The 13,676-nt window shown below is 40.4% G+C and overlaps 1 protein-coding gene across 1 annotated transcript in view; it reads right to left on the reverse strand.

The window, feature by feature from the left end:
- The window catches only part of tg (thyroglobulin), a 32,842-nt gene that overhangs the window by 5,571 nt on the left and 13,595 nt on the right, over window positions 1-13,676 (reverse strand). The window contains exons 18-39 of the mRNA XM_084725876.1: window positions 13,661-13,676; window positions 13,311-13,438; window positions 12,619-12,769; window positions 11,300-11,458; window positions 11,068-11,211; window positions 10,521-10,685; window positions 10,275-10,379; window positions 9,891-10,000; window positions 8,427-8,532; window positions 8,060-8,260; window positions 6,804-6,974; window positions 6,613-6,699; window positions 6,160-6,231; window positions 5,636-5,773; window positions 4,825-5,001; window positions 3,907-4,021; window positions 2,873-2,952; window positions 1,854-2,000; window positions 1,692-1,757; window positions 755-889; window positions 464-646; window positions 177-381 (exon numbers count right to left, since the gene is read on the reverse strand). The exon at window positions 13,661-13,676 is cut by the window's right edge and continues 176 nt beyond it. Of these exons, the coding sequence (XP_084582002.1) occupies window positions 177-381; window positions 464-646; window positions 755-889; window positions 1,692-1,757; window positions 1,854-2,000; window positions 2,873-2,952; window positions 3,907-4,021; window positions 4,825-5,001; window positions 5,636-5,773; window positions 6,160-6,231; window positions 6,613-6,699; window positions 6,804-6,974; window positions 8,060-8,260; window positions 8,427-8,532; window positions 9,891-10,000; window positions 10,275-10,379; window positions 10,521-10,685; window positions 11,068-11,211; window positions 11,300-11,458; window positions 12,619-12,769; window positions 13,311-13,438; window positions 13,661-13,676 (2,861 nt within the window). The remainder of the gene's footprint in view (window positions 1-176; window positions 382-463; window positions 647-754; window positions 890-1,691; window positions 1,758-1,853; window positions 2,001-2,872; window positions 2,953-3,906; window positions 4,022-4,824; window positions 5,002-5,635; window positions 5,774-6,159; window positions 6,232-6,612; window positions 6,700-6,803; window positions 6,975-8,059; window positions 8,261-8,426; window positions 8,533-9,890; window positions 10,001-10,274; window positions 10,380-10,520; window positions 10,686-11,067; window positions 11,212-11,299; window positions 11,459-12,618; window positions 12,770-13,310; window positions 13,439-13,660) is intronic.

The following is a 13,676-nucleotide window of genomic DNA, read 5'->3' on the forward strand; positions in this document are numbered from 1 at the left end:
ATTTTAATGACTGATCCAGCCAATCCTCTAGCGCCCCCCCTCAGAACAAACGCCACGTCATGTTTTTCAGGATGTTGTTTGTTCCTGTTTTGGCTGTAATGAACGCTGCAGCCTGTATGGAGCGCTACGCAGACAGGTGATTAGTCAGACAGACAGACAGACAGACGGGTGGTTACCGGGGTTTGGTGGCGTCCCAGGTCCCCATCCAATCAGCTGGCTGAGCTGCTTCAAAGCGGAGTGATCCTATTGGTGGACGTGCGTACGGGACCCCCAGGAACTGAACGACTGTCCTTCTGTCTGAGCCCAGGCCTGTTTCCACGGCAACACCCTGCAGAATCCCATGTCCAGGGATAGAGACGGACGTAGCCGATGGCAACCGCTCTGAGGACGAAAAACAACAACACAGGCAGGTGAACCTCTCCGTAACTGTGCTGTTCTCCACTGTGATGGTTCATTGGCTCACCTGTCCTCAGGTACACCCGGGGGGCGGGCTCTCTGATGACCAGTCTGCAGGAGGAGGCGCTGCTGGACGAGCCGGGGGCAGAGCTTAACCCACAGGCTAAAGTGTCGGGGTAGAGAATGCAGCGGGTGGCGGACTCCACCTCACTGAGTGACACGGCAGCACAAGACTCCGCCTCCTGACAGGCTGAAACAGGAAGGCAACAGAAAGCAGAGCAGCATCACTTCCTGCTTGAATTATGCGACCTGAGGAGGGTCAAGTACTTCACACAGAGCGTTTATGTGAGGTAGTTACCATGGAGACACCAGTCCCTGGTCCTGTCCTGGTCGGCAGCGATGTCACGGCTCACGTGGATGACATCATATGTAGAGACAGAAGGATCCACGAGGACAGATGAGTCTGAGAGGAGAGTCCACTGATCCAGAGACACTGAGAGACACAGATACTCGAGTATTACTCTCAGTTACATGGTAATGAAGGTGACAGAGGAAAGCAGAAATCCTGATCACAGGGCTCGTACAACTTTTCTCAAGTCTGATTCAAGCACTTTTCAAGCATTTTCAAGGTCTTCCAGCACCTGACAGCTGTGGTAAATGATATATTTATATACATTTATTACATAGAATGTTACAGTTGACCAATCAGTATTTAACAAAGCTAAGGCCTGTTTAGTCTGTATATCAGACCGTTGTTATGATGAACAGATGGTTGCTATGGACCCAGTTCTGATCATAGACTCTGGAGGAACAATAAAATCATTGTTAAATCACTAAAATCGTTTTAAAATTTGGTGTCAAATTCTTAATTTTTTGGGTTGTCACTATGTAGTGAGATAATGTACAGTGAGCAGGTCATTATTGGACCTGCATCACCCTGCTGGGGTTTATTTTGCAATAGTGAGCTGCTTACTGTACATCACCTCTTACATACATGCTCAAAATGTTTAAATCAGAGGTTATCGTGCGATAAACAACCAAAATTATGTTTCATGACAGATTTCTACAGATGAGAGACAAATTAAAGGAAAATACAACAAAGTTTCATGTTTCAAAATGCATCACCTGTTTGTAAGTAGACTTGTTATCTTATTAATGTACAATATAAAAACACAAGCAAGTTGCAGTAGCAGCGTCAGTAATGGTGGTAGTTGCTCTTGTAGTACTGACAGTATCTGCAGGTTCAGCAGCAGCAGTAGTAATGAGTAGTAGTCGTAGTATTATTTGAGTCTTACCGTTGTTTTTGGTCGTCGGCAGGTTGAATGGAGGACACAGAGCAGGAGACGAACTCCACTGATTCACTGAAAACACAAACACATCACAATACACACTGTGCTCCTTTAGCTCTGTGTAGAGTGTGTACTTATACTACAGTAGTGTGTATTTGCTTTCAGTACCGGGCTTCTGGTACCAGCCGAAAGGGTCCGGTGTGGTCTTTACTACAGACGGTCTGCAGTCCTGAGTCCTCCAGGTTGTTGTGTCGTCCTCGCCGCAGGTCTGAACCCCGAGACTGATCAGAGACAGACACACAATGTCTGAACCACCTGCAACACAGAGAGAGAAGAGAAAAAATGTAAATACATCCACTGTTCATCTCTTTTTCTCTTGTTTTAAACCAAATCTCAGCTCAAAATACACAAATTTTAAAGATCCAAATCCAACACAGCCGTATAACGATGTCATTTCGGGTCTCATGTAGATATTAGTAAACATAAAACTATTAGAAATTTGTTTTAATCTAACTCTGAAATATTTGGCATCATGCAGCCATTTATTAACAGATTTCCTCTTATTTTTGTTTCTGTTATGTAAGAGAAAATTTTAGGAGTGGTTGAGAGGACTCTGATCCTGATAAGAAAAAACATTTGGACCTGAGCAAACAGTTAACAGGCGTCATGTACAAGTCTTCCTACATCTGTTTCCTGCTTCACAAATTTGGTTTTTAGATTTATTTCATATCATCTTATGTTCAATATTTTAGGGCTTTTATATAAAAAGTGATTTAAAGAAGTCTGTGGAACTGACATAATGTAATAAAAGATTATGTGAATTGTGTGAAAGTGTGAAGACATGAATCTTTTCCTTTAAGCTTTGATCACTTGTTAAACAACAGTTAAAAGCTTTTAGTTTATTTCTTTACCAACAAACAATAAAAAGTGACAATAACAAGAGTAAATTCATTTAACCTGGTTTCTGAATTTGTGAAGTGTAAATATTGAGCTCTAAATATATTTTCTGGTTTATTTACTGTGCTGTATTTCTCACTCATCCTGCAAAAGAATTTTTCAAACTGATAACTTATCATTTCATCACAGATCAATGTGACCGATTATTATTAATGAAAAACAGCAGCAGTGTGTCTTTAAACTGCGTTTACACGAATAACAACAATCAGGCACGTTGTTGCCGTGGTTACCTGGTGATTTGGTGTCTCGGACGAAGCCAATACCGCGACAACAAGGATCCTCATCACAGTGGCGCTCACACTCCATGAACCTGAACACACACACACACACACACACACACACACACACACACACACACACACACACACACACACACACACACACAATGCTGTAGGCTGCTGTCAGATGGAAACCCTGTATCTCCAACATGTAGTGGTATAATAAAGGTTTACATAAAGGTGAACTGATTGACAAGAGATGCACCAATCCACTTTTTTTTTAAAAAAACTTCTGATCTCGATATCTAATACCAACACAGTGCTCTTTTTCCCCTTTGTTTCAAATTATGATTATTACCAGTAGTACATGATGCATTGCTTAGAGTTTAATTTTGCATTTTTTTCACAACATGTTGTTTTATGTTGGTATTTGTCATATTTGGCGAGTGTATTTCTCCCCCACAGCTGAAGACATGACAGGAAAGGGGGCAGAGACAGAGGGGATGACATGCAGCACACAGGCCACAGGTGGGAGTCGAACCAGCAGCCGCTGCAGAGGACTAACAGCCTCAGTACATGGGGCAAACGCCCCACTAACTGAGCTATAGGGGCGCCCCTTCTGTCTCTTTTTAAGGAAGCCCATCACTGCCAATGTGATGAAAAAAGATCCAATTAGATCAGATCCAAGATCCGATATTATTCAATGAATATTTTGAGTTAGCTTCTCATTATTTTGAGATAATAACTCATATATATGTCACACACTATTTATGATGACATCATTATATAGACCAACCTCTGACTGACATCTGGTGTCCCTGAATTTAGTGCAAAACAACAAAGTAGGAAGGTTTTAACCTTTACATAAGATTCATTATGGACTTAAAATCATTGCTTTATTTGATGGCTTTGCTGCCCCGACATTTGGCCTTTGTGCCCTCAAAAACATGACAACACCAAAGGCCAAATGTAAGTCAATTAATTTTCCCCAACAATGACGCAAGTAAACCTACGTGAGTTAGTATGTGTGTTTTGTTTTTAATTACCCCTTGGACAGCAGTGTGTTTCCACTCAGACTGACTCGGCTGCGTACAGAATAAGAAACCATCTTCTGGAAGGAAACTCTCTCATAGAAACTCTTCACTGGTCCAGACAGATTCACTGGAAACACAGACAGACAGACACAGAGTGAGGAAAACCTGGTGAGAAGAGCCACATTAACCTCCTATTGCAGCTCTTGGTAGAAGAACACTGAGCTGATTTTTCATAAATGCTTCAAAGGAGCTCATTAAACTCTAAAAGTGTACCCGTCTCCAGATTTTATCAGTTGAATCAGATTTGTCTGTTCAGTATGAGGTGAGTGTGAATATGTTTTATCAGTCTCACAGTTTAAAGCCTTTGTCATCTGTTACATGAAAACATCTAATTTCTGCGCCATCAGGGAAAGTCAAAGTGTGCGTCCTGCTGCTCGTAGTGAAGGTTTAAAATCCCGAAGCTTCTCTCCTAAACCTGCCTGCTGTCAGCGCGTCACCTCAGTGTAGGCAGACCTTCACACCGAGGCCTGTCCTGCTGAAAAACACCATGTTAGCAGCTTTAGTGGAGAAACTGAAGAAGACTGGACTCCAAGCTGCTCCTGCTGATCACTGCTATGCTGGACCTGAAGATGTGGCCTGTGATGTCTGCACTGGGAGAAAACTGAAAGCCCTCAAGTCCTGTCTGGTCTGTCTGGTCTGTTACTGTGAGAAACACCTGCAGCCTCATTATGATGCAGCTCCATTAAAGAAACACAAGCTGGTGGAGCCCTCCAAGAACCTACAGGAGGCGGCGCTCCTTCCTGTGTCTGTTCAGCCATGGAGGCTCTCACTGCTCAGGATGACTTCTGTTTACCTGAACTCTCTGCAGGAAAATGTAAGTTCAGTAGGCCCTAGGGGACCAGGATTAGGAAACACTGGGTTCATGTTTACCCCTCTTGCTGTAGGTGTTGGTGGGTGTTTTGTCCAGCAGGGGGCGGCAGGGTTGTCTCAGAGGTTTGTTGTACGCTCCACAAACTCTGCTGTCGGGATACAAGGAGCAGCTGAAGAAACCTGCTGAGTCAGCGTCTCTGAGGTCAGCCACAGAGCACAGCTGCTCCTCATCACAGCCTGAAACAAACAAGAAAACAAACAAACACATTAAGGTGACCAGGAGAAATGAATGATATGAAAAACTCACGGTACTATGATGCCACCATTAAAAAAAAACAGTCCACGATACGATTTTATTGTACATTATGTTGTGATACTTAAAAAGAAAAATTAAAACTTGGAAAAATCATTAAATAAAAAATCTGATGTGTACAGGTTTTTATGTTGGTGTAAAATGTTTCTTTTTAATTATTAAAGAATGTCCTGTTGATTTTTGTAAAATGTGTCAGAGTGTTACTGATGTGTTTTCACTGATTAGGCGATCAGTAAAAGATTGTTGTTTTAAATCAGATGACGGAGAGTGAAGCTGCCACTGTAGAAACTGATAAAAAAAATATCTAAAACATGTTTGTAGCTCCTACAGTTGAATTACAATCTGATCTGACATTTAACACACCTGTCAGCTGTGACAGGACGCTGCGAAATTATGTTACTCTATTTTAATCTTTCTGACATGAAATGCGCACCCCAACTTCCTGTCCTGAATTTCACCCTCTCTCATCTGGTCACACTAGATCACACCTGTGATGAACATGTTAAAATAACAGTGAGGTCAGCGGAACACAAACGAGTTCGAGAGCGTGTGACATACGTGTGAGACACCAGAGCAATGCCTGGTGGGAGTTGTAGTTGTTCTTGTTGAGCCAGAAGGAAAGCGTGGGGAGTTTTCTCTGCGGATCCACGATGACGTCGTCCTCAGACAGAGAGTCAAACTTCACCTGGATGGACACTGAACACACACACACACACACACACACACACACACACACACACACACACACACACACACACACACACACACACACACACACACACACACATCTGCATGAACTCTGGATTAAAGCTGCAATTTACATTCAATGTGTAAATTATTTTCTTGATTAATTAATTTCTTTGGTCCATGAAAAGTCAGACAACAGTGAAAAACAAAATAGAAAACAAGACAAAGATAAAGGAGGCAAAAAAGTGATAGAAAGGAAGGAAAAAGAAAAGATTAAATGCTTGAAGGTACTGTCAAACTGAATTTTAAAATCTTCATCAGGGCTTTAATTCTGATGCAGATTTTAAATCACTCTGTGTGAGAAAATCTGAATTAAGTTCAGAGATGATACAAACCGTCCACAGGAGAACTGGGTTCTGCTGCTGCACAGGAAGAGGGAGCAGAACCACCAGCTGCCGATTCAACATCTGACAAACAACAACAATAACAACAGTGAGAAACAACAAACACTGAGATACAAACACTATAAATCATCAGCTTCACTGTTCAAGCCCAGAGATAGCAACACAAAATTCACAACATTAAGTTGTGCTGTTTGCATGAACTTTGACCCTGTTGCTCATAAACTCATCACAAAGGATTGTGGCTCAGAAAACATGCTGACTTACACACTGCAAAGTGCGACCAATACATCCTGGTATTTTTGGTGTACTGTGTTTGACACACTATGCACTGGGACATATTAAATATTTTTCTGGCAGACTAAATTAATTAATTATTTTACTCAACCTTTATTTTAACTGGAAAACATTTTATTTTAACTGAAACACAGAGAAGTGTTTCAGTACCTGTGTTCAGGTAGACGGCCTGGAAGCTGATGATGGAGGCCTGGTAGTCCTCCTTGTTCTTACTGTCAGCCGGCAGAGCCGAATCAGCTGGACAGAAAAAAGAAAAACACCAAACAGATGTGACTTCCTGTGACTCTCGCTGTATTTTTAACCATTCGGTCTTTCATTTAGTCGTGTTTTCAGTTTCTTACTGATGGTGAACTTTTGTCCTCCTAAGTCGAACACAAAGCTCCTCTGCTGTTTGCTGTAGGTTAGCCCCGCCCCACAGATACGATTGGCTGTCCCCTGTCCAGTCACATCCCAGTCCTGGTCCCCGCACATCAAGACTGATGGAGCGCTCAGCCAGCCACAGAGCAGAGATCCTGAGAGGAGGCAAGGAGGTTCATTCGTTCATCCACTCATTCAATTTCCTAATGCACTCACTCTCTACTTCTTTATCTATTTATTCATTCATTCACTCTACAGTTGCAAATTTTGTGCATTTTCCTTTTCTGATAGTTAAATCTGCTAACATTCAATTAATCATTAATAATTAGACAAAATTCACATTTTTCTTTTTTTTCTCACTTGAATTTCTAAAAATTTTCTTTCTCATTTTAGTTCAAGTTTCCTTATTGAACAAACAGCTTTGAAAATGGGAGAATTGCTTTCATATCTAGACTACTGATTAATTATTGATTACTATATTTTGAATTGATTCAATTTTGCAAAAACTCAAGGAATGATAATACCATGCTGAAAAGTCCAAGATACAATATTTATCACAATGTTAAGAAAACAAAGAAAATTTACAACTTGAAAAAAAAAAACTCATCTGTCCAGCATTTTATATCTGTATAACTTTTTTTCTTTTATCTACGGATGCTAATGATTAATCAATCAACTGTCATTAAGAATTCAACCAATTAAAAATGTATTAATCAATAATTAATCAATGGTATAGGGATGGCAGGAACTTGTTTTGTCTGGGAAAAAAGATAATAAAAATTAATAAAATTTGCAACCCCACTTTTAACTTAAAGAGCTTCTGTTTTCCTTCTTTAATAAAATAAAATAAAACAAGCCATGACTCAAGCATGTGCACAAAATAAACAGTCTTTAGCTGTGACTGCTTGAATTATGTTTGTACAAAGTGCAAAACAAAAACAACACAGGCGTCAGAAGCTGTCCTTTTATAAAATAAAAACAATAAAGTAAAAATTATCACAGTATTGAAACATTTTTACTGTGATATCACGATATTTGATATATCGTCACATCCTTATAAAATAACTTAAAAATAAAATAAACTGTTATATCTCTGTAGATCTGGTTCAATTTTTGAATTGCAAAAATCACAATATTTTGTATTGATATATTCCTATTTAAATTTGTGATCTATTAATGATTAATCACTAACATCCCTAACTCATGCCTTCACTCAGGTGACGTCTCCGTGGTAACGCACCTCCGTTCAGGCTGTTCTGGTTGAGGATGAAGCCGTGGCAGCAGGCGTCGCGGCTGCAGCCGTCCTGACAGAAACGATGAGCGTCAGAGAGAGAGGTCCGCGTGGAGGAGAACACCTGAGTCCTGAAAACACCTGAGACCACCTTCATCATCCTCATCCTCACAAAACTCTGCTGCTGCTGCCGCAACGAAAACTCCGCCCCTGAAAAACACACACACACACACACACACACACACACACACACACACACACACACACACACACACACACACACACACCTGTCAGACTGAACACTGTCAGGCCCGTTTGAGAGTGTTTGTTTGTCATTTTGTTAGTGTCACTGATCTGGTTGCCGTGGTAACAGTACCTTTTTTACTGATGACCAGTAGATCTGAAGCTCCGCCCCTCACCCTCAGAGAGCAGCTCAGCCAATCAAACAGCTCGGCCTGAGGATTACCCAGAAAGCCGCTGGTCTGAACAAAATAAAATCAAAGTTTGATGAGAATCGATGAAACTGAAGATGCTTCATAATAATTATAAATATAATATATACAATTAAAATTGCCCCTTATGAATTATTCAGGATGTATGATATGGATCTATCATAGACATACTGGTATCACCGTATATGTTTTACCTTCTCTGTGTTCATTTCTACAATTAAACATGTTAAAAATATTTAGAATATTCTATAACAAAGTTATTTGTTTAAGAAAACAGCCCTGTGGGTACTTTTGCATAATCACATCTGTGAAAAATTGTTGTATAATCAACACAGAAAAAGTCTATTTTTATTCCAGTTCAAAAATTCACTTGCATATTGGAATGCTCCCCTCTAAATTCTCAAAAATCCCACATCAGTTAGGCTCTATTTGAAAGACTTGGGATAACTTAAGAAAATATATAACACTGGTCTGGTGTTTGTAATGTTACATGTTTTATCTTTAATATCATGAATATGTTATGAATTCAGCAATGAGAAGCTGCTGGTTTGTGAAGTCTTCTGATTTTATTTATTTTATTGTATTTATTCATTTATTTATTTGTCAGTGAGAAAACAAGAAAAAAAGGAGCAGCAGGTTACAAAGACATGAAGCAAAAGTACCGCATGTGTTTCCGGCCAAGACTAGAAAAAGTCCCGACATGCTAAGTTGACTTGAAAGACGTCATTTACATTGTGTTTTTATCCTGAATCTTCACTGTGGATCTTTAGCTCGGAGCTGCGTTCATGTGCACACTGTCTGAACTGTGTGTGTGTGTGACAGTGTGCAAACGACATGTTGAGACTTGAATTACAGCAGACGAGCAGCATGGAGGCATTTTAAGTTTTTTGGGGGGTTTTTTGGTCACTATTCACTTCCATTGTTTAGGAGACTCTATTAATGCTGTTTTCCTGTGAAACTCCAGCAGAGTTTTACGGACTAACAAAATAAACCCGACCTTCAATCAGCATGAGGGTGAGAAGACAATGACTGAATAATGTCTTTTTTTTTTTTTCTCCTTCATTTTTGGTTGAACTACGCCTTTATACATTTAGGTCACATGCTTCATGTTCATCATTTAGGCATTTCTGTTTTTATTGATGCACCAACTTTTACACTTCAGTTGAGGTTTGGTTAGTTGAGGGTTTTTTTTCTGCACAAATCTAAAATGTAAATAAAAACAAGTCGATGTAAACACACCTAAAATAAATGACAAATAAATAAATGAGGCTTTTACCTCCTCACCTAATTACACTGAAACTCTCAGATGCTTTGGAGTCATGAACAAATTGAATTTAATAATTGAATGATTATATTCAATGTGTGCGTGTGTGTGTGTGTATACGTACCTGCTGGGAGGTGTTGCAGTGTGTGTTCAGTGTGTGCGTGCTGTACAGTTCACACTGAGTCTGTCTGTTGAACAGCGCCACATGGTGGCAGGACGGCTCTGCTGCACAGGCTGAGAGAAAGAGACGACACACAATCAACGAACACAAATACAGACCATAATAATACTGATTAACAATGTTTCATGTTGCCCTCTTGGCCAGGTCACTCTTGAAAAAGACATTTTTAATCTATGTGTAATATAAATTTAAGCCACATGTATATTGTATGTTCCTAATATTTATTATGGTTCATGTTTTTGAATTTGACAACACAAACTCTTGACAAACAAACCTTTGAATCCTTAAATATTGAAACAAAACTCTGTTATTGTTTGTCTGTATTACCCTGGACGCAGGCTGTGAGGTCAGAGGTCATCGTCTGCAGGACTTCAGCGTCTTCAGCACTGACAATCACATCTGATCCAGGAACAGCCTGAAACCTGCTCAGAACTGCAACACACACACACACACACACACACACACACACACACACACACACACACACACACACACACACACACACACACATTACAATCGTTTCAATCCAGTCTGATGAAACAGCTGCTCCCTGATTGGCTGCTGAGGCTTCACCTGTGCACTCATCATCAGTCAGAGGTTTGTCACTGTTGGTCCAATCAAGCTCCGCCCCCTCACTGTTGACACATCTCCACCTGCCAGACAGGAAGTCAGGCTGCGCTGGCAGGAAGTCACCTTCCTCTGAACACCGCAGGCCCCGCCCCTGACACTCCGTCACACCTGACACACACACAGACAGGTAAATGTACATGCGGGGCGAACACACAGCAACTGCTGATGACACTGATCAATACCTGTGACAAGTCCCCCACTACCTGCCTGTTTTCACAGGAAACAAGTCTATATGTGAAAGCAATAATGTTACGTGTTACCATGGTTACCAAATCGTCTTGTACGGATGTTTCCCCTGATTAGCAGAAAAACTTTTGAAGTTGAAGTTAAAGTTTTTTTCCAGGTGTTTCACATATCTTCATGATACTTTTGTACTTGTACTTTATTAGGATTTTGATCGCAGTACCTCATATTTGAAATGGAGTATTTTCACATTTGCACTGGTACTTTTGTCTTCTTCCAGCACATGTCAGAATGTTCTCTCACTCACACTGATTGACAGATGATGCTCCAGCAGGTGAGGAGCCTCTGGGACACTTATTGCAGAAATCCCGCCCCTCCTCATCCTGATAGGTCCCCTGAGGACACAGAAGACACGCCCCCTCCCTGGAAAAGCTCCCGGCAGGACAAACGACTGCGGAAACAGAGATGAAGAGAGACTCAGTCCCTGTGTGTCTGTCTGTGTCTACAGGAGCAACACTGAACAAAAGAAACCAACTCACCACAGCCGTCACTGTCACTGTCCAGTCGGTAACCATGGGAACAACCAAAGCTCGGTGTTGTCATGGAAACCAGTTTGGGTTCTGAAGCAAGCATGGACTGGATATTACCCAGAAGTCCCTGAACCCCCTCCAGAAGTCTGGACTCGTTCAGAAACAGACCTGGTGTGAAGAAGACGTCAACATGAGAATCCAGAAAGATTTAAAGACAAAATACATCAAAAACATAAAAACACATCGCCTTTCCAATAACAACCTGATTAATTGTGCTGCCCTAATAAATATTAGATTTCATTTCATGTTTAATTTAAAAAATCCACACTTCTAGACTAAGATGTTTCATTTCACTGAGTGAAATCAAAACCTGATCATCTTAACTTGACAGAAAATGTTAAAAAAACAAGTTTTGCCATTAGGGCTCTCTCACATTAAAACAAAAGACACAGGCTGATGATGTCATGATGTAGAGTGGAATCATGGGAGTCTTCACTATTAATCAACCACCAGCGCAGATGAAAATCTATCTGACATGACTCATGTTCACAGACGAGGTAATCTATCAAAATGTTACTCTTGCAATGTTTATTCACGTTTGCCAACTTCCTTCTTCACTCTTGTGTTTTTCTAGAGGTTACAGCGTCGAGCAGCTGGAAGAAAACACACCATTATCTTAAATAAATTACAGATTAATTTATTTTGTTTTTAGTTGGAAACATTTGGGATAATGCAAGTACACAACTCAAAAAAAATCTTGCATTTTTAGTAATTTTAAAGCAGAAATATTATATAACTTTAAATAATTTATATAGTGATTTAGAAATTCACAATTAATAATGTTTTAATGTTTTGATAATGTTTTGCTTGCATGTACTCTGCACTTTCTGCTCTTTTAAATGTTTTTTTAAATGTTCTTTTATGATGCTAACTCTGTATTTAAGCGGGTGGGATTTGGGGGTTTCTGATTTTTTAATTCTTGTTCTGTAAATCTTTTAATGTGGAAAGTACTCTGTGCTTTAGCTTGAAAAGTGCTAAATACATAAAAGTATATTACTATAATAATTATTTAATCATAACAACAACAATAACAATAATAAAAGAGAAACCAAAATAATTTTTGGGGTGTCAGAGAAGACGACACGACCCCAAACCTGGCAGCCGCTGCTCTGCTGCTGGTTTTCTATCAGTACAAATTTTTCCTGAAAGACTCAGACTGTGTGTGAACAGGTTTGTATTGTTGGTGAAAATCAGAGACACATTAAAATGTCTGTTTGTAGAATTTGGTCTGAAAAGTCGTTTGTCTGAACTCGTGCGTCTCTGCTCACCGACGTCGTGGAGGTCGGGCAGCTCAGAGGTCGGGAGGTCAGAGAGGTTGACGGTCCATCTGATCGTTAACTTCAGAGTGTCGCTGCCGTCACACTGCAGACGCACCGACGCATCGTCACATACTGACACCGAGTGACCTGATGAAGGAAGCTGCACACACACACACACACACACACACATAAATAAAAACACAGACACACGCGGGTTTGTTTACGTTGCCTCACTTTAAAGCTACTACAGTGAACATATTTTGTTGATTTTGGAGCCGCCTGTGGACAAAAGCCTTAGTGTTGAATGTACTGTAGGGCTGCCATGATTATTTTCACTGCTGATTAACCTGATGATTATTTTCTAGATTAATCCAACAGTTGTTTTCTCCATAAAACATCAGAAAATGGTGAAAAATGATGAATAATGTCTCCCACCTTGGGTGACGTCCTCATATGTTTTGTTTTGTCCACAATTCAAATATATTCAGTTTACTGTCATTAAAGAGTAAAGAAACCAGAAAATATTCACTTTTAGGAAGCTTGGGTCAGAAAATTTTGACTTCTTTTCCTAAAAATGACTAACTAATCAATCAGTTGTTGCAGCTCTAATATATAATTGTGTTCTTGATCACAGTGTGCAGTGCAGCAGTTCTCAGTTTCAGGTGTGAGTTGAAGGTGTCGAACAGTTCAGCAGTGTTCACCTGTGCAGAGCAGAGCCCCCTGCTGGTCATCGAGTTGAACAACAGAGTCTGTAAGCTGCTGGTCTGAGAGCAGGACGACGACAACAACCAGAGCTGAGAGGAAGACAGCGACTGGAGAGGCTGAGAGACTGCAGACACAGACACACACACAGTGAACTGAATGTAATTAGAAGACTAGTGGTGTGACAAAGAACAAATATAAGAGGTAAACTACCTACAAACAGTCCCAAACCTGCATTGATTATATGATTTTCTCTGCAGGTTAATTTCCAGACATTTGAACTGACAGTGAGGTTATCAGTTAAACTGTAAAAACAGCGGTATGACCCTTTACTGGCCCGAGCTCTTACTCTGACAGGCTCCACT

The sequence above is a fragment of the Lutjanus erythropterus genome, chromosome 9, assembly GCF_056507025.1.
Source record: "Lutjanus erythropterus isolate fLutEry1 chromosome 9, fLutEry1.hap2, whole genome shotgun sequence".
NCBI lineage: Eukaryota > Metazoa > Chordata > Actinopteri > Lutjaniformes > Lutjanidae > Lutjanus > Lutjanus erythropterus.